The 26,774-nt window shown below is 33.6% G+C and overlaps 1 protein-coding gene across 3 annotated transcripts; it reads left to right on the top strand.

Moving 5' to 3' along the window:
- Positions 1-88: 88 nt before the first annotated feature.
- Positions 89-26,394, top strand: LOC132700520 (protein GDAP2 homolog). Of its 3 annotated transcripts, none has more exons than XM_060667887.1 (12): positions 89-243; positions 1,010-1,204; positions 1,266-1,408; positions 1,459-1,591; positions 1,693-1,802; positions 1,900-2,041; positions 2,102-2,199; positions 6,870-7,038; positions 22,830-22,983; positions 23,044-23,238; positions 23,301-23,444; positions 23,515-26,394. In XM_060667887.1, exons 2-12 carry the CDS (start codon positions 1,032-1,034, stop codon positions 23,557-23,559), a joined length of 1,506 nt encoding a protein of 501 aa, XP_060523870.1. In that variant the 5' UTR covers positions 89-243; positions 1,010-1,031; the 3' UTR covers positions 23,560-26,394. The 3 variants fall into 3 exon arrangements, with proteins under 3 accessions (XP_060523870.1, XP_060523871.1, XP_060523872.1); XM_060667888.1 differs by having other exon boundaries at positions 115-252; XM_060667889.1 differs by lacking the exon at positions 89-243 and adding an exon at positions 742-819.
- Positions 26,395-26,774: the final 380 nt, after the last annotated feature.

The following is a 26,774-nucleotide window of genomic DNA, read 5'->3' as shown; positions in this document are numbered from 1 at the left end:
TCGGTGGACCGTGTTGCTAAATGTACATTCTGTGATGGACAAACAAAACTGTACCGCAAATAAGATTTCTATCCAACCAAAACTTTATCTATACGATGTTTATTAAAATTTGACAGCAGGTTGTCGCGAAAATGTCAACGTCTAAACTTAAGACTTGGGTTTTTATTTTATTTGTTTAAAAGTAAAGTGGAATGTTGTTCGAGAGTTAGTGTCATTGTTTTATCGTGTTTATTTTCGTTATCTGTAAGTTTTGTAAGTTTTCTTTGTGTTTGGGTTCTAGTTTGTGAATATTGCCAAATTTTGATAACCTTGGCCTTGCACAATCAAAATATCTTTAAAAGGTTTCTTGTCTAAAGGCCAAATTCTCTATTCGCATAATATAGAGCTACTAATTCAAAATAACAATTATATTATCTTACGAATCTAGCATGAAAAATATCTACAATGACTATTTTCAGGTGAATAACAATGACTAATGTTTCTGAATTTAGTGTTAAAGACGTAAACAATGAAAACAAAGGAATCACTGTATTAAATAAACCTAAATCCGAACGAACGTCGAATATATAATTATTAAGCGCAATAAATTACGCACAATTTGTTTTGTAAAAACGCTCTAAACAACATTTAAACTGTAAATGTATATCATATCAGCAATTGATAACCGTATTTGAGATAAAGTCAATCACCTCGCGTCCAAGTGAGAGTTCTGGTTAAAATAGGCCATCATCATAGACTTTCATACATTATTCAAGACTTGATAAACAGTTCATACTGGATAAAAAATTTGTGTATTTTTTGCTATTTTAGTACATGTAGGTAGGTGATTTTTGGTATAGAAAACGGTTGTTCAAACTTATGTTTGTTTTCAAGTGGTTCAAAAAAATACACGTTTTTATGGATACGCTAACCTTGAATTGTTTGCCTTCAATAATATGGGTGTAATTTATTTTGTTATCATTAGAAGAGATTTTTAAAAATGTATGATTAAATAATGTTATTCTTTTAGGTGTTTTTTGTTTAAATTTCTCATGGAACCACAAGCTCTTGGAGTTTATATTCCCGTAGTATCTCCCAATCAGCTATGCCGCTGGGGCGAAGCTGCCAACACCAATTCAGTTACAAAGTACAGGGATACTGTCAAGAACTCAATCACTTCACCCTTTCCGTACAATCAATCCATTAACTCCAAAGTTATTCTGTGGTAAACAGAAACTCAGTTGTACTATTGCCCATGTATCTTACTGACAAATTATGCTTTTCAGGGATGGTGATATTTCTTTGCTCCAAGTAGATGCTGTTGTTAATCCCACAAACGAATCAATGACTGAGAGCAACCCTGTTAGCGATAGAATATACCAGAGAGCTGGGAACTCTTTGACAGATGAAATGAAAAGGGACATTAAAGGTAAAACTTTTCTTCTGAGAAAAAATTTTTAATCACTAATGGAATTATAGAATGTCGTACCGGGGAGGTGAAGGTGACCCAGGGCCACTCATTGTCAGCACGCTATATCATACATACAGTTGGCCCCAAGTACAACATTAAGTATCAAACAGCATCTGAAAATACTTTGCATACATGTTACAGGTTAGTAGCATCATACAAATAATTTAAAATATGCAGTTTAATCTTATTTAATAAACTTGAATATGTTTTACACCAATTTTTGAAATTTGATTTGTATTCAGGAATGTCCTTCAGAAGTCAAAGGAGTTAGGAATCAGGTCAGTGGCTATTTCAGTTATTCATTCGGTTAAGAGGAACTATCCTCCCGACGAGGGGGCTCACATAGCATTACGTAAGTAAGCCTTATTTTTCTGTTACTCTTATTAGCTGTTCTGTAATCAATAAGTGGCGGGCTTAAATGCGACTTAATAACTCAAGTTTTGTTGCAGGTACTGTACGTCGTTTCCTTGAGCGTCATGGCAGCTCACTCGACACTGTGATATTTGTTGTTGACAAAGTAGATTTAGGTATATATGAAGTCCTGTTGCCTTTGTACTTCCCACGATCCAAGGAGGAAGAAAATGTGGCAAGGTACAGATTGAAAAGTATGATTAAATTAAGGTGTGCATTAAAAAATATGTATGTGTGCAGGTATCAGTTACCAAAAGATGTAGGTGGCCCAGATGGGGAGCCAGTAATGCCAGATCGCCAAATCCGTATTATTGACAATCCGCAGCATACATTGCAGAGTAAGTGTCAAGATGTATAGTTAAAATCATATAACTTTTCTCATGCATGTCACAGGCTTCATAGCAGTAGCAATTGACGATCTTGTGAAAATTAATAGGATATTTGCTAAAAAGAATGTTACTAAATGAAGAATTTTTTGTATATTTATCTAGAGTGGTATATTATTAAATATATGCTATTACCTTAATATTTTTTTCCTGCAATTACTAACATTTAGCTCAAAATTTTTGTTTATGACAAGATCACTTTCTTATATTTTACACCGTTTCTTTTTTCCTTATATTAATCTTTTCTTGTTCATTCAATGAACTTTTGTGGCATGAATAAAAAGTTAATTGATTTTAATTGTAAACAGAATAAACGTAAATTAAAATTGATTTTGTTTTTCCTCAACTTATTAAGAAAATAACTCTAAAAAATGGTGCCTGGGACTGAATGAAACCTGATTTAAAATAAAAATGGTTAATTAGCTACTTTAAGAGAAAAATAATCATCAGATTCAATTTCCTCTATTTTAAAGTAATTCCGGGACCATATAATCCTTAGCAATTTGATATGGGTAATAAACATTAAAGTCATTATGGAAAAATACCCATTAGCATCGCAAATAAGTTATGGAATTTTTTTTGATCAATTTCATTCTCAAAATTTGTCAACAAGGTATGTGGGATACGACGCAAAAAAAATTGTTTATGTAAAACTGAATGTGTTAAATTGTGGATAATTTTTGGCCTAACTTTTCAGTGAACCATGAATTTTATAAATACATATGGCAAAAACCTATTATTTCAAATTATTGAATAGAATGTTTGATTAGTTGCATACCCGCATTGAAGTTTTTCTCTGGAGTAAGCTTAACTATTTTTTCATTTCTTTTTATGTGGAATATGATAACTCTTAATGAAACAGTGTTATGAAAAGTGTGATCATACTCCACTTGGGTAACTAAACACGAACTAGCGGTAGGTACCATAATGATGCCCTTACTTATTCTTCTAAAACCGCCAGATTATCGCGTCCATCAATTTTGATAAAGTCAGGACCTATTTTAAAAATTAACCTTGCTATATTATTTAATGTTTTGCTATATCATTTAATGTTTTTTTAGAAACATAATTGGTTTAATTTTAAGCAAAAATGGATGTAAAAATAGTGGAATGTTTCCAGTATTAATTGATTGAACTTAGTAAAACTAGATTGAATAGCTAACCTAACAATAAGTCTAGGTTGATATTTAGCATAAAATTTGCGATGCTTTGTAAATATGTCGAGATAATGCGATAGATACGATTACAAGAATAATTTAAACGTTAAGCGTTTAGTATCGCCAATTAAATATTAAATTTCGCTTTCTTTAAAAATGCTAGTGCAGTGTTTCTGCCATGTTGTTTGACAGTAGGATTCGCATTAGGGTATGGGGTTGCGCAGGTTCGTGCGCAGTAGCGTTTAAATTAAATTTTTAAATTCCAATCATTTCGCCCTGGTCAAATCAGAATTTCCAGCTTTGACAAAATCTCAATAGAGGGTGTTAGTAGTCGCTATTCGTGTAAATGATACAGGCACAAGAACTTCAGGGATAAGTTTTTTCGATTTCTGAAAAATGAGATAGGTCATACTGATTTAACCACGGCGATTTATATTGTCATCTTTTGTTTAACCTAACTTATTATCTGAAGCGATTAAGGTAAATTTTTACCACTTCTTGTTAAAAATCCGTTCAACGATGCTTAGGTCTGGATCCGTATATAAATATTAAGAGTTTAGTTTACACGATGCGCACAAGTATTTAAGCAGTAGGCACTTATTCGGAACTTACCTTTTATGTTTCACGAATTGTGTTTGTTGGCTATCTGTCATTTACGTACGGGTACGGCGGGATAATTTAAAATCGTAGCAACCGCTATGTAATATAATAATTAAACTTTACAATCTCGTGCACCAGTCGAACCTTGATTGTTTCAGCGCTTTTACATTCAACTTTTAATCTGAATAACGAAAGCCTAATTATATTGACCAAGGGAAATAAAGTTATTGTACGTGCAGAATTGAAACGAAAACAAAACGAACGCGAAAGCTTTTAGCGCCTCAGCGGCGACAAGTCGAAACTTTTTTTTTTTGAGTTTCGTGACGATCTAGTGGTTTGAGTGTCATGGTCGCGTCATGATCAACGAGTGCTTTGAATACTCTTGTGAGTTGTTTTTTCTTTGTCATGGTATACAGGTTGTCGTCATCCGAGCGGTGGTTTTATTTAATTTACGTCATTGGTAGTTGTGAAGTTAATTCGTAAGATAAGATGGACTACTTTTTTTTTTAATTAAATTTCCGTCTTGTGCGGTCGTACGACCGTTGCCGGTCCCTTGGGTGTTGTACTTTTCTACGTGTCTGAGCGCTTTGGTGGAAAAAATTTAACATTATATTATCGACAGGATCGTAATTTGATTTATGAATCTTTTTTCGATTTTCTCTGAGTGTTGCTCATTTTCTGCGATAATTTTTGCCAATATTTGAGAACCACTTTGAAATATATTTTGATTTTTGTTCTTTTCTCGTTCGTTTTAATTCCGTACATTTTTTGTGCAACAATTTTAAGATTATAAATACTTCTGAAAATAACCTGTTTTTGACTATTTGGAAATATTATTGTCTGAAAATTTCAGTACAGAATAAAACTTTTTCACCCTTGTCATTTAGTATTTTGAAGAAATTGATACAACAATTTTGGAAATATGTATGTTTGCGATTTAACTGCAGGAAGTCTGGCTCAAAGAAAATATAATTTTTCCAACATTCAGATGAATTCAGTGATGGGTGATACCAGTGTTGCTTGCAAATTTCATTATGTTATTTTAGTCAGAAAGAAGATTTGAGAAGTGTAATGTTAATAATTGTTGCTCAGCAACAAAACAAAATTATCTTGTAATTAAGGAAGTTTTTTTAAGTAAAAATTGCGACACACTGTATCAGAGCTTATTTAATTTGCTTTGGGAAAAACGTCTTAGTGTTATTAATTTTAATAGACAAGTTAGCAAAACATAATTAGACTAAGTAATCAACCAAATTACTGGAATATACAATTCGAAATTACAATGCAAATTTTCATTTGTTTTATTTATATGCTTATTTTTCTGTAATATTGAAATGCACGCAATCACTAACGAGGCAATTTTACGCAACAAAATTGCGCTTTCCTGGTTATTTGACAATAATCCGCCAGTTTTACTTATCCGAAACGACAAATTTTGAACACCGATCAATGCCGCACCATTGTTGGAAGTAGTTTTTTTTTAAATTAAATGTCTCCAAGGGTACTGAACCGGTAGTAGCGGGAGGCCATATAGCCGTTCCAGGTTATGCGCCATAACCAGTTTTAAACTGAGAATAAATGACGTTATGAATATTCAACTGTATATGACGTATAGATATGATCGCTTAAGCCATATAAGTCCGTCGAAATTAATCAACTAAAACGAACTTAATTCCCTTAAAAATCGATAAAAGTAATTAAGAGCGTCCGTTTTAACATGCTTTCAATTTAATTCCGCTGAATTTCATTGATCGGCACGGCACTTCAGGCGATTTTAGCACCAGTGCAAAAGGGGTGTTTTTTTTTTCTTGAACTGGCCTCATATAATGATGTTGTGAATCACTCAAAACGTGATTATACTTATTTATTTAAACATGGGAACAAGTTACGTTAGGATTTAGATGCGTAGGTTACTTTTGGCTTAATATGATATGCAGTAACAACGTGCACAAATACGACGATAAGACCACCGGCACAATATTTGTGTGTTCCAAAAAAAGCCAAAATTTCAACTTGTTCGTAGAAATCCTGATAACTTGGCGGATAATAATTCACTTTTTAAGATATAATACTTTGCTTTTATAATGTCAATTTTTTGTTGTACCTACTACTTGCTAAAGTATTGTCTACGTTTTTTAAAATAACCGCTACTTTATCCTCTAAAATCAAAATCCCCCAAGGGCACTACGGAACATTATTAGACGGACTGCGGCATGTGATGTCATCATACAATTTTTTCAACTTATTAGTACAAATTATTAGTATTCAAAATAAATAAGAACTAAAAGTTCAGATTTTCACGAAATTATATATTATGACATGACAATTGTTTCGACAACACCGTGTCTTTATCAAATTTATCAAACATTTGATAAAGACACGGTGCTGTCGAAACAATTATCATGCAAAAATATATAATTTCCTGAAAATCGGAACTTTTAGTTCTTATTTAATTTGATAAATGGATTTTCATCAAGTAAAAGCCACCTCAGTTCAATAATTAGTATTGTATGGAATAGACACTCACAACTAAAAGGGATAGTTGGACGTGGATTTCTGTATGTGAAGGATCATTTCAGCAAATGTCGCTGCGGTCTTGTGAATTTTTGTTAAAACCAATCAAAACCATTCAAATAAATAGTGAGGAAAAGCAAATTTTCGTTTGGAAAAAACGAATATAGTTTATGTAGGTTATCGGATAATTGAATAAGTTCAGTTCAATTTTTTAAAGATTTTATTTGTGTTTTTTTTTTATAAATTACAATACTCTTTTTCGAATTCCTAACTGTTACGAATTTAGATTGTGCTCATATTTATCAGTCTAAATCAATAAACAAACTATCTTCTCTGCTTTGTCGCAAATAGCTGATGAAGAATGCGTGGACCTGTCCCCTCATCTTGAGGTGTCACTGGGCGAGCATGCGACCTTCTCACAGATGCAGGGCGACCTGGACAGGCAGCGGCTTCTCGGAGAACGCTCCCTGTCCGATCCGATTGCCGACCTCATGCTCAAAGAGATCCAGCACCAAGAACGGTAAGCGTCCTGTATTTGGATTCGCCTAGGTTCCTCGTCAAATACTAAATGCCACGAAACCACCCCACCGTACCTAATAATAAATTCCGGGTGCTTTTGAAAGCACCCTGTATACCGGGTGGTGTAAATTGTCGAGTTGAAACTTTAACAGCGTAATCGGCAAATAAAAATAAGTAAAACAGTTCATATAAACTTGAAAATTTGCAAAAAAAAAATCATTTTTTTAAACTTACTAGGTATTATTGCCACTTAAAAGCAAATGAATACCACAGATTTTTTTTTGTTCAAGCAGTGGCGTTCATGTTAAATAATAAATCAGAGATACGTCAATTTATTTTTTCGAAAACGGTTCGTTTTATCGAAAAAACTGAAGAAACCATTTTTGTTTATAATTGATCGGGGTATCTACATTTATGAATAAAATTGCAATAGACTATTGGCGTATATATTTTTTATTATTTTAGTCAATTAAAACGATCCCACGAACGACACTGGTTATACAAAAACAAGTTTCTCTACGCTATAAATTTGTTTTTACCTAATACCTACTAAGTTTGAAAGCAGTCATAAAAAACGTTTTTTAAAACCTATAAAAATAGGATTTTGAGAACGTAAGTTTATATGAACTTTTTTATTTCTTTCTTTCTGCTTAATACGTGCTAAAGTTTATCCCTTATAATTCAGACCACCCTGTATTTTGGCGACTCGCGTCCTAGACTGAAATCACCCCCAACATTGTGTAAAGGTTAATACCGAGCAAATATCGATTTTTATTGCGACGATAACGTTTTCGGTATATATTATTCAATCAATTCTAATTTTTCTGTGGAAAACTAGACTGTCCGACGTCGGCTCAGTCAAGACGGTTTATTCGTCAAACGCTTCGTCGTCGTTCGTGATATTTATTTTGGCGTTTTTCTTAATTATGACGGAGGAAGTGATTGTGCATGATACGGTCCCGCCCCATTTACCGTGCAAACGAGCGTTCTACGTGTGGATGCGGAAAGTTAGGTCAGTATAACAGGCAGCTGACACGTAAGCGAAGAAGCCAACTTGACCGCATCTGAAATTGTTTATTGACCGCCCTAAAATCGCATTTAGCATTTCTTGGTGCTCGTACCAATATTTGCTATGAGCTAATAAGAGTGACTTAAAAATTCGTTGCGTCACTGTGCAGTCCCTTTGCACACCCGTTTTATTACTCTACACCTTCCTGAAATGGAATTAAGTTCAACACTTTTCAAAATAAATAACTAAAAATTCAGATTTCCACGAAATTATATATTTTTACGTGACAATTGTTTCGTCAACACCGTGTCTTTATCAAATGACATTTGATAAAGACACGGTGTTGTCGAAACAATTGTCATGTTAAAATATATAATTTCGTGAAAATCTGAACTTTTAGTTCTTATTTATTTTGTTAAATGGATTTGCATCAAGTAAAAGCCACCTCAGTTCAATTCAGCGCTTCTATTTTCTATTTTTTAGTATATTTAAATTACGTCTGAGTGGAAAATAAAACAATAAAGTCAGTGAACGCACATAATGTATTTTATGGAAAAAGTTTTATAAACGACACTTTAGTCACGAGTTTGTTTAGCCACTAGCGGAGCGCTGCAGAGCAAGTTTATTACGCATTAGCACGTGTACGTGTCAATTGACAAACATCAAAATACTACCGCAATGTCATTTTAAAACGTCAACTTTACACGTTAGTCACGGGTTTGGGAACGATCGGATGTTTTCAGTAGATTTTAGCCATGTTGTTTTGACGTGTGTTAGTCCTGACTTGTTGCATAATAATCTATTTTAAGTTTTTTTTTTTTCAAAGAAACTTCCACAGGCTACTGTAATATGCGTCGGTTGTTGTTGAATTAAACTTGCTGACATTTCGCCAATCATTCTCTTGTCTTCTTCAGAGCTTGACTGAAGCTGACTGAACTAACAGTTTCAGAAGCCAACAGTCAGTGAACGCCAGCAAGTTTAATTGAACAATAACCGAAGCAGGATGAATCCAGGAGTTTTATAAAAAGTATGTATTTTAAGTTTTATTAAAGTATTTAAATCTTTTTGGATTGGTAGCTGCGTATTTCATAACTTACTGAAAAATAATTGCTTTTGTAATCCCGGGAAGTTAACTGCCCATTTTATTTTTTTTTTTATTTCAATTAGCTATATACCAACAAATGTTTAAATATCTGCCTCCACATTGGCAGAGCCAAACCAAAGATCAAATCACTTGTAAGGCATTTTATGCGTCTGCGAGTTAACGGTTCAATAAGAAATAGTCGGTGCAAACTGAAGTCGGTGAATTGCGAATTGTTACTTCGAAATTACAAATCGGCAAAAGTTTGTTTTCATCGAACCCCGTGAATTTCGCGTCCAATAATACGCGGCTCGAAGTTCGCCAAATCAAGTTGTCACGTCACGTGAGTATATTGCAAACTAAGACTCGCCTTTAGAGCCACTCGAACATTTGGCGGGCAAAGGTTATTTTGAAAAGATGTAGAGTAATAAAACGCATGTAAAGGTGCTTTCATTCATTCTTTCTTTTAATTGAGAACAGATAGTGCCACCCGGATTTGGGTCAAGTTATAGATTTTACATATTTATTTATCAACAGTTAAAATAGCATGCTAAACGCGTCCCACTAGGGTACTCGTAAAAAGGAATAAATTTTATTTTAACTGAATAAAAACTAGGCATTACATAATATTAGGAACGCTTATTTTTTATTAAACATTATATAAGGAAATAATATTCTTCAGCAGCTGAGGCACTGTCATCTTCTCTTGACCATGAAGTGGTCAAGATCTAGTTCATTTTTCCTTTGCTTTATTGACATGCTCGACTGCTTTTAGCCAATTCTCTGGTATTTTTCCTCAATGTCTTGATCCAAAAGTAGCCTAACATGGTGTTTTGCCGTCTTGCTTTATAGGATTTAGTTCACAATCATATGGCGGTGCGCGCGGCACTACACTATATTTTTCATTGCGTATTTCATAATGTTGTCTAAATTTGCCATATGCAGTAGTTCCATCTTTATTAAATTATCTTCAAATTATTCACTATGACAAATGATATTGTAGATTTCGTGTGATTCTTGTATTACTTGTTTTTAACCTCAATATCTGAGAGAACGGATGCATTTTTCATTTCACGACAATGGTTTTCAAAAACATCCGAATTCATGTCCTTGTGGTATTGTCTCGAAGGTTAGCAAACCAGCTTTTGAAAATCCTTCTTCGCTTCCACCTTAATTCCCTTTGACATGCCTTCCATAAAGGCATTTTTTTTCTTTTCACATTTTTGGTACTATATAACATTCACGTCTCTTCAAGAAAAATCATTTTCTTCTGCTCTCTTGTATACAGGTTTAAGTATTTTCAATGTCAACAAACAATTTCATCGCTTTGCAGTAAAAGTGCGTTATGGTTTTGCTTTTCCCATGCAAAAACCATATTTTTAAAGTGGCCTATAAAACTTTCCTAATTATCAATGGGATATTGTCATCGTGACCAAGCTCCATTACGTTTACGTGAATATTTATTCTTTAAAATAAAGAGTGAACTTTTCTTCGAATTACCCTTTTGGTGTCTACACCTACGCCTATGACAAACGCCGAAATTGGGCAGAACTGGACGAAATTTCTCATTCTATTATTTTTTCTTTTCTTTTCTAATTTTGTACAGCATGGCCAAATATCTCAAAACTATTCGTCATCTGGTCAAAAGTCTTAAAATATTTTCACATTTCCAAGATGGCCAGAGAGACGTAACCGCCATCTTAAACTGATTTTCCCGGAGTCAATATACCACAAAAAAATACATACTTTTAAAAGCTAAGCTTTCTGCTAGTGTTTTTTGTTTAATATTTTTTCACCTACCCATTAGGGATGGCCGGAGTTCCTAGACGACTGTCCAGATTTTAACAAACTTGATCTCGTTGGAAAAATTATTCACTGATCTTGCGACACCCATCTTATATATCTAATTCTTAGTGATGCCACTTTAGCGCGTTATTTGATACAATAACAGAAAGATGCAAAATTCTCTAAAAAATTAAATGCAATATTATATGAAGTGAACTTGATACCTCAATAGGTTAGTGAAAAGCGAAAGGAAATTTAGTTTTCATACAATACACGTTATTGTTGTTATTTATTTGTCTTCATCATCAATCAAAAAGGTATTCTTGGTTCAAAAAATTAAACAAAAAACATATATCGGCATAATAATTCACATGGAATGTAATGCTAAGGAGAATATGTAGAATAGTCCAGGGTAGAAAAACAAATAATTATTAATAATTATCGATAATGAATAGTTTCCGAGTCCTTTATGTATCGACATAAAACTGTGAACGTTGTAATTTTTTTTACTAATTAACTAATATTGGCTGGAACCACTTTTACCTGATCTACTTTGTCAGACATATTTTATCCTGGACTGGAGAAGGAGGGGTAGACTTTGAATGGAGCGTTGCTTTGAAAACTACGTCCTTGCCTCGATTTAGGCATGCAAGATGTATACCAGGATACGAATCTACGCAATTATTAACATTAACACCACCGCTACAATTAACAGATTAACCCGCCAGTTGTTTTGTTTAACAAGCCCAAACCCTAATCCCGACATCATCCTATAATATAAAGCGTAGCAAATCCAATTGTACGACGAGTATATTATACGCTTAATCGATTTACCGTGGCGGTGCCGATGTGCGATTGTTTTTGGAGCCGGGATGCACGCAATCGAAGCAACCTTAGCGCCGATGTCATGCAGAGTACATCGTTGACGTCATGACGGCGACGATTAAGACCGTAAATGCATCTTTCGCCGTTACCGAATGGGTTTTCTATGATCGTTATATTGCTCGGTCGTGTTTTCCGGAAGGCATAATGACCGCCATTTTACACAATACAACGATTTTTACTTTTTTACGAATTATTGAGAAACCAACTTCCAATTCAAAGGATCTTATAAATACCTAATACGCATGTACAGTGTGGAAACAGTGCTCGAGATGCGAAGTCGATTAAATTAGCAACGTTGTAATATTTTTCATGGTGATTAAGATGGCGAATGTAGAAACACAATCGAATATCTCGTTTCCGAAGAAGTGAGAAGTCGAGGCGCTCTTTATATTCTATGTTCCATAGGATATAAAAGTTCCCATACAATATTGACCAAAAATTAAATTATCCGATTTATTAACCTATTTATCTTTTTTATCAAGTTGGGGGTGTACGTCGAAAAAGCGTCAAAAACAAGTTTAGACCAATATTTCTTAAAAATTTACAGTGTTCATTTTTTATTTAAAGGCATTATATATATATATATATATATATATATATATATATATATATATATATATATATATATATATATATATATTCGGGAGTGAGATATTCAATTGTCTTTCTGCAATTGCCATTTTATTAGCATGCTAATTGAACCGACTTCGTATCTCTATTAATAAAAAGTTGACATACGTAATAATGTGCATTACTATTGAACTTTTTAATAAAAAAGTATGCAAACGCATAAACTATTTCATCACTTTGGATGCAACAATATTTTTAAATTCTTACAGAAAGGATATAATTTTGTGAAGTCACATCTTATTAATTGTTTTTTAATACACATTGTGAGCACTTTTTATTGCCACTAAATTCCGCGTTAATAAATATTTGACACTTCAGCTTCATTAAACACTGTCGAGAGCCACTTCCAGCATTTCCGGTACTTTAGTCACGGGGTTGGGAGCGATTGAATGTGTATGTGATTTAAAACATTGATGATATTTCGACGTTTGTCACTTTTGATCTTCACGTCACACGTTACTGTGTAAAGTAATGTTCGTAGAAAAAGTATAGTATACAACACGTTTGTAATAATATTTTATGCAACAATTTTATAAACGTGTTGCATACTATACTTTTTCTACGACCGTTAGTTTTTGGGTACATTTTTGTAAAACAGTACGAGTAGATTCAATGTCCAAAATCTACCGAAAACATCCGAACCTGTAACTAAAGTACCGGAAACGCCCGAAGTAGTTCGTCATCGTAATCACAAAGCTGACCTCTTAAACTAACACTCACTAAGCTGACGTGTTAAAGTGACATTTTGATTGAGTGCATAATTTTTAGAGTAGATTAAGTGTTTCGACCGATCAGTTCTGATAGGCAGGTCTAAATGAACGCCGAATCCAGTACTAAAGGCAAAAACTTTCTATACTTAGCAATAACTTGAAGACTTCTATTGGATTTTTAAACTGTCATATTCACTCTACCAAGCGAATAGCAGCATATAATAACTGATTAGAACAACAACTTTCGTTTTATTAGAATGTCATATATTAAACTTTTAACGGTGCGGTGCGTGTAATACTTGTAAAAAGCACCTGAAAGGCACGTTTAAAATACAATCCAGTCTGCGGTTTTTGAAAAACGCCTCACCTTGACAAAGACGCAACCATAAATCAGAATCTTGATTAGATGAAGTCGTTTGACAATTTCGTGATAATACAGGTTAGAAAAGCCACAATTAGCATTATAAAAAAAATCTGTTTGTTAACTTTACGATCATTTTTATCATGTGTGTTTAAGACTTTGTTTTGGTTTGTTTCAAATTTTCGGTTTAATTATTTTATTGTGTGTACATTGTACGGAGATGTGTACAAAATAAAGGCATTTTACCGTAAAACTTTGAAATGTTATGAATCCGACTGTGACGTCACGTATTGCTTTATTGAGTAGCTAAATAGTCAAAGGTTTATTAACGCCGTCGTTCTTAACACTGAATACTTGTTTGACTGTTCCTTCTCAGTAAAAAACAAATGTGAATAGGCTTCTTGCGTCTTTCTATTTTTATTCGAAACTTATGAAATACCTTTCAAAACGTAATAAATAGCATTCAAAAAAATATTTGCTCAATAATCCATGTAATAAAGTTTTGTCTTTGTCTTAAATTTTTCATTCCATATAGTTTTCCAAATCCCTGAAGCATCTGAAAAACTTCAATGTTCATCAACCTAGTTAAGAAACTCGATCATTTTCGCAAAATAATGATACCGAAGCGGATCACTGTTGAATTTTCGCAAAATTAATGAAATGCTTTGTGCATGCGCCCTGTAGAAGGTGCATTTGAAATATACTGGACCTAACTTCGCCATGGCAAACTTTGGAAATATTAAAATTGGTACCCAAAATGGCGATTTCCAACTAGATTTCTTTAAATATCTCCCCTATCTCGCAATGAAAAATTGAAGCGGATATCGTGCGAAAAAAATGTCTAAATAAAATCCATAGAATCAAATATATCGCGCACTCTGGAAGTACATCGCCGTGTAACAGAAACTCACAATTGAAACACGGTGTTTCATTTATGGCCGATTTTCAATCTAAGAAGTCATTTTTTTTGCAAATAACTATAACTAACAACTATAACAAAGTATTGAAAAAATGTCTTCTGTTATAGTTATAGTCCTGTATCATGCACGTCACGTGGTTTAATTATTTTTGCGATAGATTCAACAGATTTCGAGAAAAAATTGGAACGCTCTAAAATGATTCTACTAATTTAAAAACACATTATTCGATGCCGCCCATTTCAATTGGGCGGAAAAAAATTGTTTAGAACATTAAAACAGATTCTTCGAATTTTTAAAAACACTTCCCATTGTCCTATACGATCCAATTTCAATAGGCTTATATTTCGTTGGCAGAATATTGCTTCCGTACTTTAATTTCGAATTTTGTTTTTTTTTTGTTTATATTATTGTAGAGCAGTGGAAAGTGACGCAGACACAGTTCAAAGTAAACGATGTGCATTTTAATATGCGTAAGCTTTTGTGAACTGGTCGGTGGTTATAGACTAATATATGGATGGTAATAGCGGTCCTCGAAAGGTTTCAGACAAAATTGTGCGCGTACAAATAAATCCAAAATGAAATATTATATATTATGAACAACATTAAATTTGGTTTAGTGCAATTCAGCCAGAAAAAATTGTATTATTTATTGCGTATTAAATTTCTAAAATGACTGGTAATGGTGACGAAAGGGGAAAAGTATTTTCATCGTGAAAATCATCAAAGTGAATGTTCGGAACCCGTTTCAGCAGGTTAAAAATCTACAGTTAATGCTTGTCAGATATCTGGACGAACCTTGCATATATTTCACGCACTGGAGTTGGACGAAGTAACTGGAAAAGAAAACAAAACACGACGATTACATTTAAAGAGTCTCGATCTGACGTAATTTCTTGAAACGTAAATAATGGGATCTATATATATTTTTTTCATTTATTCCTTTTCATTTCTTTACTTGTTAAGACCGCAAAAAAAAACGTTTAATTTAAATAATTCAAAATTAAGGTTTTTTTTTTTCATTTCTCTTGTATATTGGTGACACATGAGGCTGGCCGATTGTATTAATGTCAACGGTCGCAGTTTCTGTAAACACGCAATTCTCCAACAAAAGGTACGCACATTTGTCGAAACAATGCAATTCGTATAGGGTGTCAAACTTGCCTAGAGTATAGGTAAAGCCATTTCGCATATATTTAATTATTAAACAGGTACCCAGACCTACTTGATTTATCATAAAATTTCTTTTTCATTATTGGCAATCCCAGGCGCCAATTCATTATTTCCGTAGTTTGTGTGACTTATTATTACTTTATTAGAATAAGGATATCTTACAAACCAAAAACACACCGAAAATTAAGTTTTACAAATTATTGTAAAAAAGTGGCCTAAGTGAAAAACCCATTTCGGAGACATTTAAAGCACACGTCTATTAATGAAGTAATTTAGCGATATGCTTATCAATACAGCTACCGAGTTTGGTTATTCATCTGCCGAATACCCTTTCGAATTCTAAGGTTGGGAATTGGGGTTGGGGGTTCTACAGGGTATCCCATTTTTGAAACTTTCACCCCGTAATAGTGCCCAAAATGGGATATTTTTAAAGATAAAGTATCGCAATTTACTCTACACTATGCTACTTTTTTGTCATTCCAGAGTTACTCGAAGTATATTATGATGATATATACCGTCAGAAAGATAGTGCCCCAAGTCATATCTCTGGACTTCTAAGACCAATTTTAGATGAGAACTTTCCTCAAAAATGGATAGGTACCATAGGTATCCCCGGATCTTTCGGTTGTATATTTTCATGGGGATATATGCAAAATAAAGTATATAAAACACTATACGAGAGGGGCAATTGATTTAATTTTCGAAACTCTACGAAAGGAATCAAGAATTCTTTTAAATGCCATTAAAAAAAAAATAATAAGAAAAATGTGCGAGTTTTGCATTCAAGAAAATTTGAACAACAGTTTTAGGTATAATATTATTTTAATATTCTCTAGAAATAATGTTATTTCGTATTAATTAATGAATAATAGACTATAAAAAGTTGAAAATTATCGCAAATAGTAGTTCATAAAGTATAAAACACATTTATATAATGGAATTTTAAAAGTATGGATTTTCTTCTGCGTTAATAATTGTTTACTTGAATATTGTGTTAAATAGATTGATCATGGCCTAAAATAAAATATAAAAAAAAAAATTGAACTTAATTTTCAAAAAAACTTTTTAAGAATTTTTGTACACTGCCATTATTACAGAAAATTAATTAATAAGCCCGGCAAGGACAAATGGATAGGTAATACAAATATAATTAAACACTGACAGTTTGGTAAGTTTTTGGCACATTTGATTTTTTTTTTAATAGATGAGTCATAGTCAACTATCTACTTAACATTATAATAACATAATATTTATCATATTAATAAGGTATTATTATTATGAAAAAAATATATTTTCATCCCGTTTTTTCACAATCAAGTAAAGCAATAACTGCTTAGATGAATCTTATTTTTAATTGATTTAGTTGATTTACTATGGCCTACTGCTACAAATATAGTTAAAAAAAAAGAATTTTGAGCTTAATTGTCAAAACAAATTTATACTAATATATATTTCTGAAAAGCTTAAATGATTTCCAATTAATGTAAAAAATAATATACAGAATGTTCCATTTAAAAATATATCTGTCTGCTTCATAACTAGTAAATTGTTAGAGCAAGTAAAAAACAAACTACGCCACAAGATTCTGCGGAAAAAATTCTATACGAACGTTTTTTAAACTCTTCAATAACTCATGTTACAACGGAGATACGGGGGTGGTCCCAAAATCGATAGTTTTGGATTTCATCCTGTACCTTGTCCGTGATAATTTTATGACAGCATCTTTAATTTCACAACGAAGTAGCACATACCCCATAAAAGTGCCAAAAATGTTCATTATAAAAACAGAATTTTGGATCGCCCGGTGTTATTCAAATTACGCTTCGCAGACACCCCAGTCGCCAAACTCCCTTTCGACATTTACGCTAACTTTACGTGTAATGGAGAATTTACTCCGGGTCCATATTATATTATCGAGCGGGGGAGGCCTATAAAACTATTTCCCTTTACCCTCCCGCACGTCCCTGCAAACAGCACACGGTCGGCGGCGGCGGCGGCAGGCATGAGGCGGCCATGAAAAATCACAAACCGCGCGGCCAGTAGGTCACTTGTTGCCGGCGTTCGGCGGAGATCCTGACGTCGACGGCCACGGTCGACTGTTTTTTTTTTCTCGCGTGCCTCCGTCTCGGCGCGCTCTCTCGATCAGCGTCAGTTTTTCCTGTGGCAGTGTGTCGCGAAAATGGCTCAGCCATCGAAAGTGTTCTCAAGCGTCGCGAGCCTGCTCGGCTTTTCCGTCACCGAGGAGGCGATCTTGGACGATGACAGGTACCTACCCCCGACGATGTTTTTCCTTTGGGTTTATAGTATGGCGCGCGCAGCTCGGACTTTTCCAGGGTTTGACGTGGAAACGCGTGCCGCGACAAACAGCGTTTCGAGACGAATCATTTTTCTTTTCCCTTTTTTTTTTAATGCAAAAATGTTTGACATTTTTTCGTTAAGACTGCTCAATCTTCGACGACTAAACGAAATCCAATTTCGTAATTTCGCGTGGATGCCTTATATGTGCCAATGAAATTTAAATGGTACCAAAATCATCCCAAACTCTATAAACCTAATAAAAATAATCTTTTTCTTGTACATTTTGAAATTGCAAAGCAATTTGTTTAACACATTGTTCAACCTTATGCAGGGATATGTTCTGGGTGGTCTTCGAAATAGGTAGGAAAAAATTTAACGTTTATTAATTTGTATTACAAGAAAGGAACCCTAGTCTCTTTTTTTTATTAGTATTAGTCGTAAATTGTCATTGCTATTCGTAGAATATATTAATTAATGATACCAAAAGATTTTTTGAAACAGCAGTAGCGGTGGCTGTAGAATTCCTCTTACCGCCCGAAATAGATTCTGTCTCTTGATTTTCGAGACCACACAGCATGTTTGTCACTTGAAGAAGTACACGGAATTGCTCATGTGGTTATAATATACTAATAACTTTTGATAGATTTAGGTTTATTTTTTTTATTGTATTACGTTACTGATATTCTTAAAATTGGTAATTTTTCCGCATTATCATATTATTTTAATACACTCAACTCCACAAAACATCGGTCACTAAAAAACAAATATTCAAGTATCTAAGTTTATATGTCGATATTTAAAAAACTGTCTGACTCATAGAAAAATTTCAAGTTCAATATCATTATTTCCACAAGTTTAATCTAGGTGACGCATTGATCACGGACAACCCTATATAACTAAATGCACCGTTTGACAAAAACTGATATAAAACGATATAACCACCTGTTTGCCATTTTACCAATAAGGAACAGGCGGAGCCTAGATGTTTCGAACCAAATCATGCTACCAATATGCAAAATTCCAGGATGGTTTAGCATCGCATTTGTTTGACATAGACTTTAGATATTGATAACAGCCGCCTTTTTAACAGTTTTAGTTTTCGAGATATTATGTAGAGCGCCAGTCCAGTCGTCCTCTTTTATAAATGCAACTGTTATAAAACTCGCAGTTGATTGATAATTTATGGAAAAAAAGTTATTCAGATTTAATCACAAAGGAAAACGTAAATTTAATTTTTTAAAAGCCATTTTCTGAACATTTAGATTCGTCGCTTGCTTTTTTAGCCCTCCGTGAATTATACCTTTTTAGTTAAAAAAAAGCTTAACCTCAACTCTGTGTAAAATCTAGTTAAGGATGTGAGGTCAAATTCATGACATTCAAAGAAAACACCCAATGTTGCTTGTAAATTTTACTTAATGCGATCATCCGCAGACGCTGATAATTTCTGCTCCCAGCTAGAGTACAAATAGATTTAGTTCTTCAGTTAACGAAACTGGTTTGAAAAATCAAACTTTTTTTTTAAATCGCCATTTTTTCGCAATATTTTCGTAGACAAATTCAACCTTTTTTTATAACAATGGCTTAGAAAAAAAAAGACATTCAACCTACCCTGCACTACACCTCGCGTACAATATGCAATCAATTATATAATCGAACAAAACTCAACTGATCATTCCCCTATGAATTCAGTGGAAATGCCTGAACTATGTCGTAAAGTAATCATTATTATAAGAACTTATTTGAACGTTGCTTTCGGGCTAAAGAAATGAGTAAAATAATATAGAGATCATATGATTGAATCTCCCTCGTGCAATAAAATTTACATTTTGTACGCATCATCATCATTGAGCTTTTGTTTTAAATTAAATTATTTCTTCCAATAAAAGTGTATTGGTTTTGATAGTCGAGTTGTGACATCGTTCTTTTTTTTTAAGTAGATATGTTTACTTATTGCAAAAACGAGTGGATTTTGTAGTTGTGTTGAAATAACAGAAATGTCCAGCTTTGTTGACAGGTATTAGTTTTTGATTTTTTCTTTTAATATATATTATCAACCGAATCTCGCAGAAAAAAAAAAACGAAAAGTCAACAAATTAACCACTTATTCGACAAACCGAAATTAATTACCATGTCGTAAGCGTCATAATAATCATAACTGGACAGTGTTAAACTTGGCAGATTTTGCGACCCGCAGCGTCAAACATTGGTAAATAATTAACGCGGTCCTCCTCGCCGGTCCGTTATTTTTGAAAACAATTAAACAAAAGCGGGCTTTCAATCGGAATTGATTGAAATCACGGTATTTAAGGCTTCTTGTTGAGTATCATAATTATTTTCATATTATAATTAGGTTTCGAAAAAGCCTAGTAAATGCCACCGTGTTTCTCCATTAGGTCTTAATTATTTTAAATTTTACGGTTCATTAATTAGTGAGTTCGAGGATCATTACTACGAATACGCAGGTATAATATTATAAGTAAATTGTTCGAAAAAATTGTAAATAATAAATGAACTTATTTGCATCTGTTAACCTTAAGCAATTTAAATCAGCGCAGTTACGTGTAGAAAGAATCTCAAAAAAACTCCTTTCCTTGTACTTATGTATACATGAAAATTTGTGAAAGGTAATTGTCGTTTTACGTAGCACGTTATCTAATTTTATCTGGAATTTATGTCTTGCGGTACAGGATATTTACGTACTTACAGCTTATTTTTGAGATATAACTCCGGCTAGTTTCATTTTATGGAAACGCAAGCTTTGGCCGAATCACAGCTTCTTTAAAAAGCTCATAGCTTTTTCTGGGTGGTTGTGTTTTTATCCGAAATCGACATCTACGTAAAATTCAAATTACCTCACATGGAGGGGTTATCCACTTTGCAATCCCTTAAAATACAGCAATACCAGCGAGCGATATCACTAGCGGTAATGAAATGAATGAAAAAGTTTTTAAATCAGTCATCTTTGGCTTGCTATTATTATATTAGCTATTAGGATTAAGCTACTCTCACCATTTTCACTAACCTGTCTCGTTCGTGCTACACTGACATTAAAACAAGATTCATCTGATAGGATCCGGACTTTTTCAATGCAAGGAATATTTTGATCTTAAATCTACCTGTTCTTCATTTAATTGTATTAACAATATTTTTAAAGCATTAAACAACACTTTTTGACCGCCTGGGATTTTATTAGAAGTGGCTCGATATTTGGGGAATGGTTATTTGATTCATAGTTCACGTAAGCCTTGATGAGACATCGTGTATAATACTGTCCAGGGTTCAGTCGCGAAGTTTTTTGAGATTATTTTCAGCAGATCCAGGCAGTCCGGAGCCTAAAACGCCAGCTGCACAAGAATACTTAACACTATTTTTTTTTATTACCCAACTTGGCCTCAGCACCACATTTACATCGCTTTGAGCTTTAATACGCCTTCTGTGTTGTTTAGAGAAAAAAAGAATGAATCGAACCTGCTAATTCAGCACGTCTCGAAAGTCGATAGGCATAGAAAGAATCATTATTTCATGCAATGCGACTGGTGTAGCGGGCTATTTTTAATCTAATGGGCGGTATGTATTTTTACGTATTTCGCTTGTTGCAAAAAAATCGGCAGCGGCCACAACCGCAATTAATCAAAGAAAAAAATAAGTAATTTTTTTAATATTGTGGTAGGGTGAAGGATAGGAAGGGGCATAATCAAATATGGGCGCTATAATTAAATACCATGCTATAGTAGTAGGTACTTATTTGATAGCGGGAGGATTTATCCGTATGGCAAAATTAATGAAATTAATGTTGTCGTAATTAGAGGATGTAGTTAGATATTGATTACATTAATAGTGTGTGTACTACACAATGCTATCAAATAATTATTATTAAATAGTAAAACGGAATTTACATGTAGCTAAGGTACTCCCGATCGGATTGATGTGGAAAAATAGGTGGGCCATTTTGTACAACTTCGCTCTGTTCATTTTTTTTGCAATCGTCTCTGTTGTAAGTTGTAGATGCTGGACTGACGTTCATTTGTCTTTATTTTTGTGATTGTTTTCGAAAACTTGCAAAACTTAGCATATTGAGAATTGAGTATATTTTTCCATCGAAGCACAATGAAGGTACACGCATGTATGATGAGCCCAAATAGTTCACCGAAACGACTTGAGATTTTTTATACATTTTGAACATTTTATACATTTTTCACTTATCACTTTAACCGACCACATACTTCTTAATGTAGATGTAAAGAAAATGCTATGCTACGAGTAATTCATTAATATAACATAATGTATAAAATTTTATGTTTTTGTTGAGTGTGACATAAATACGTCGATGTAGATGTTTGGTGCAACAAATTTTCGCTAATAGCTACGCCTCTGTAGCCTGTATATACCCTGACAAACCGGCAACTCAATTATTGCTCTACCGAAGTGGTGCGTCGTTCCTCCCGACTAATTAATTGACAAACTAAACGAAACGGGTGCCGGTCCAACCCATAGCCGAGAGGCAAACCCCTTTGTCGGTTTGGGAGGTAGAAGTTTCTTGGGGGATATGGATATTTTTGGGCTTTTTTTTGGTTTTGCACAACAATTTTTACCAAAATGTATTATTCGATAATCTGTTTCTTTCCTTGTAAAGACAAAAATTACAATGAATAGGTATTTAGATTTTTGGTAAGAAAGTACCTTCATTTAGCAACGAAATTTATCTAAACTGTCAATCGATTTCGTTTAGATGGGGACGGGTAGTAATGGGGATTATTTTCTTTGTTATACACGTTAATACGAATGACAAATAAGTATAATAAGAGGTGGTTTCATATTATTTCTCAACCTTTCTGTCTGCACTAAAATATAATTCATATACACTCACAAAAATCACGCCCACTGTCATCAATATTATCAAAGGAAAAAAATCTGAGGAATTTACACGGAGATATGTTATACAGATACGAAAAGCTTCTGAGACGGGCGAGAACGGAAGACTTGACCGAAGTGTCCGGTATTGGATGCCTGTACCAGAGCGGAGTGGATAGACTCGGCAGACCAGTGGTCGTCTTTGTGGGAAAGTGGTTTCCATTCACCAAAATTAATTTAGATAAGGTAACGTACTACTGATTAAACCCGGCCGTGTGGGACCAATCATTTATCGAATAATTTCAGGCTCTTTTATACTTAATTTACCTCTTGGACCCTATCGTCAAAGGTGACTACGTGATAGCATATTTCCATACCCTGACCTCAAACAGCAACTACCCGTCGTTCTCGTGGTTGAGGGAAGTCTACAATATCCTGCCGTACAAATATAAGAAAAACCTGAAGGCGTTCTACATTATACATCCCACGTTTTGGACGAAGGTAATTATTTTTTAAAGAAATTCAATCGTTTTGGATCATCAAAGCGAGAATGTTGTTGCTAGATGATGACATGGTGGTTTACTACGTTTATGGCGCCAGCAATCAAACAAAAGGTGCACAGCTTACCGGGCATTGAGTACTTATATTCAGTAATGGCGCCTGATCAGCTGGAGATTCCGATGTTCATCACTGAATACGACATGACGGTGAGGACCATAACGACCTTTTACGAACGTTAAAATGAGTTTCAATCTTTGAATGTGTCTTAATTTCCAGGTGAACGGCTTGAGGTATTTTCAACCCGGAGGTGCGACAACATAAACTCCCTTTTATACCCGAAGCGTAAAAGCAAAATAATACTAGTATTACCGCAAACCCAAGTGATAATTTGCAATATTATATCAAAAAAAAAAAACTACTATCGTTAAGCATGTGCCAACATACTTTTATTAAATACTAACAAAAGAAGAAAACAATTTGGCAAAATAGACGATATTTTTAGTAGGATAAATGGGGAAACGTTAAAAAAATTAGATAGCGAATTTTTACGAAAATGTTATGAAAAAAGCAGTTATATGTCGATATGTGGTACCAAGTGTGATTGGTACTTCAAAAAACAAGTGCTGAAGGTGTCTTTCTTGATGAACCCAACATTAATGTATAATTTGTTAAGAATTGAACGTTATTGGGGCCTAACTTGTATTTTTACTGTTTGAGACGCTGTCTGTGATTGCAGAATTTTTTTAGCGGCAACATTATAGCGTACGGCGTTGTGTACAATTTTAATTTGATAATAGGATTCTACGACAGTATGTGGTCTTAACTGTGGATTTTTGACACTGACGTCGAAATGTTGTCCTGCAAAATTGTTCGTCATATTGGTACTAATACAGTTTCATTATTTATAATTAGCGATTTAATATAAATATGTATCTGGCATAATAATTGTGACAGTATACATCACTTCAGTCGACTTTGTCTTTCACTATACTTACTCCATTGGTACTCCATAAGTTGTGAACTTAGAACTACAGGAGGCTATAAGAAGAAGATACATCAATAAATTTGAATTTGTTAAAAATATTTCTCACTTTATGGAAACGTATTTTCAAATTGTAGTTGGATAAATGTTTTCTCACTCTTTGTTTTTTTCATCTCTATAAGGATTCGCATAGGATGATGGTGTATATCTCAGACCCTTCTCACGGAGGCACTTTTTGAGGGGACAACAAGTTAGTCGCCGCCCGCCGTGAAACTGGCCAAATGGCCTGTTCGTAGTAAAAAAAAACTGTAGCTGTAAACCTACAATAGTCGGTTTCTGATACTCGTGAGGCGCTTACTTGTACTAAACCTTAAAAAAATATATTTCGTATAATTTGTATCTAGGGTAACATCAAATTAAGTTCATTGACGAAGTGAATTTCAGTCTCATCAACATTGCGATTTATCTTGTTCTTTGTAGTCTCCTGTACTTGGAAATATTATTGTGAAAATGCTATCATAAACATAATTTTATTAGTCTGAACACTCATGTAGTGATTGTACTTTGAGTAGTTCCACAGTTTTGTTCATGGTTCAATTACAAAAATAAGGGCAATGGTTATCATTTAAAAAATTTGTGTGCCATAGTTGTGATTATCTGCAAAATAATGAACAGTTTCTTCAATTTTCCGGCTTTTCGCCAATATTGTCAACCATACTACCTGTGCCATAGGTAATGACAACAATTGGATTCAAAAAGGAATTTTCTAATCGCAAAATAGGTTAAGGCCCTGCAAATGGTCGCTTGCTTATATTTTGTGTTAATTTATAGGCGAAAAGTAATTCGTAGTGATATATAGTGCTCGATTAAGGTCACCAAATATTCGTTCATGGCAATTTAACATTCCGTACTGAATAGATAAGCTTCAGTTTTAAAAAAACGTATACCGGACATTTCATTTTTTTTTCGTCAAAACAAAAATCGTTTTTCATTTTCAGTCCTAATTTTAAAATATGCATAACACCACCTACCACAGTAATTTCGTTTTTAACTTGAATAAGGAAATACTTTTTTATTTCGAATATGTAGGTCTGTGTTTATTTTTTTTAAGCGCATATTTTTACAAAATTTTTCATTCTGTAAATATTTCTTTTGACGGAAAAAAGTGAAGTACCCATAAAACAATATTATCGCGTGGTTTGTAATATTGCAAATATAAGGAAAAATAAGAGAATTTTCACCGTTTTTAGTCCTTAGATTGTTATTGCATTTGCATCGTATTTTATAAGGTCGTTAAATTTTCTAGATTCGATAGAGATATTGTTTTTAGCAGTTTTAAACAAGTTTATTTTAAGATGATTTTCATATGTAACGGGAATAACGTACTAAATATACAATCTTACGAGAATCTTTTTTGGCATGAGTTTTCCTTGCTTTGTATAATAAAATGAAAGTAAGTGGTGGAGTAGACATGTCATTAGCATAGCGGATCAACGCTGATGGACCGCTCTCAGAAGAGTGTATTGCAATTATATTCCGTGTGGGATGATTAAGTTTTGTCTACAAATACCACGATTTTCTGTTCCAAATTAAGAGATCTCGTATAAAACGTATATAAATTAAGTTCATTTTATGTATATGGTGTGTGCTAAATTACTAGAATAAGGACAAGGGTACTTTACCTTTTGGGTTATCTAAAGTGGTTTTTAGAATATGGCTTTCGTTTTTAATTGACGCTATTTCATTCCAAAAATCATTTTGAAATGGAAACTATAACCAAAAGTATATAGCCCCTAGTTCTGTTTGTTTCATCATTGGCCACCACGTGTTTGTTATGTCTTTGTTATGTTAAGATTTAACCTTATTTTTATTAACCACTATAATATATTTTTCAATTCTGTTTTTATGCCCTAATCTTGCAGCAAATAACCGAACTGATAACCTTTTTAGTTTTAGTGATCGTATTTTTTTCTTCCCTCCGTGGGTCATGACACCCCGCACCCTCCAACCAGAACACGGAATTGATGTTCGTATATGGTTTAATATTTTTGTATAATTTGTAAGTATACCTTTATTGTCAACTCAACTAGCACTTTTACTTTGCTTTGGTGTTAGTTGAGGGGCGTCGTTTGTTGGTGAATCGTCCCGCGCATCATAAATAAAGTTATTCTCATTAAAAAAAATGTTGGCTTTTATTATTAATATTTAACAAATACATATTACATTTTTATGCAAACGGATGTCTTGCATATAAGCAATGGATTGATAAACATATAAACTATTAATTTAGGCTGACGGATGCATACGAATTCAAAAATATGAGTAAATACTAAAGCTACTCAAGAAGTATTTTGGGTATTTGGATAATTACGTGAGAAAGACGGAAGCCCCTTGAAATTAAGCAAAACGTAAAGTTTTACTTTTCAGTTTATGAGGAATAAAGTACCGTTCCTATTCTGGTAACGTTAATTTTAATCTACTGTTTTGTTTGGTATATCTGTGATTGTGGATGTTTGGTTTGAAACAAAATATGGCCAGTACTGAGGAATAAATA

The sequence above is a fragment of the Cylas formicarius genome, unplaced genomic scaffold, assembly GCF_029955315.1.
Source record: "Cylas formicarius isolate icCylForm1 unplaced genomic scaffold, icCylForm1.1 PGA_scaffold_4__25_contigs__length_36172078, whole genome shotgun sequence".
Classification (NCBI taxonomy): domain Eukaryota; kingdom Metazoa; phylum Arthropoda; class Insecta; order Coleoptera; family Brentidae; genus Cylas; species Cylas formicarius.
This window is presented reverse-complemented; position numbering and strand designations above follow the sequence as displayed.

Excerpts from the sequence above, each read along its gene's own strand:
- LOC132700520 (XM_060667887.1), top strand. The coding sequence starts at position 1,032 with ATGGAACCACAAGCTCTTGGAGTTTATATTCCCGTAGTATCTCCCAAT. Across the intron at positions 1,803-1,899 it reads GGGGGCTCACATAGCATTAC|GTACTGTACGTCGTTTCCTT; the intron begins GTAAGTAAGCCT and ends GTTTTGTTGCAG. Across the intron at positions 23,239-23,300 it reads ATCCCACGTTTTGGACGAAG|ATGATGACATGGTGGTTTAC; the intron begins GTAATTATTTTT and ends TGTTGTTGCTAG.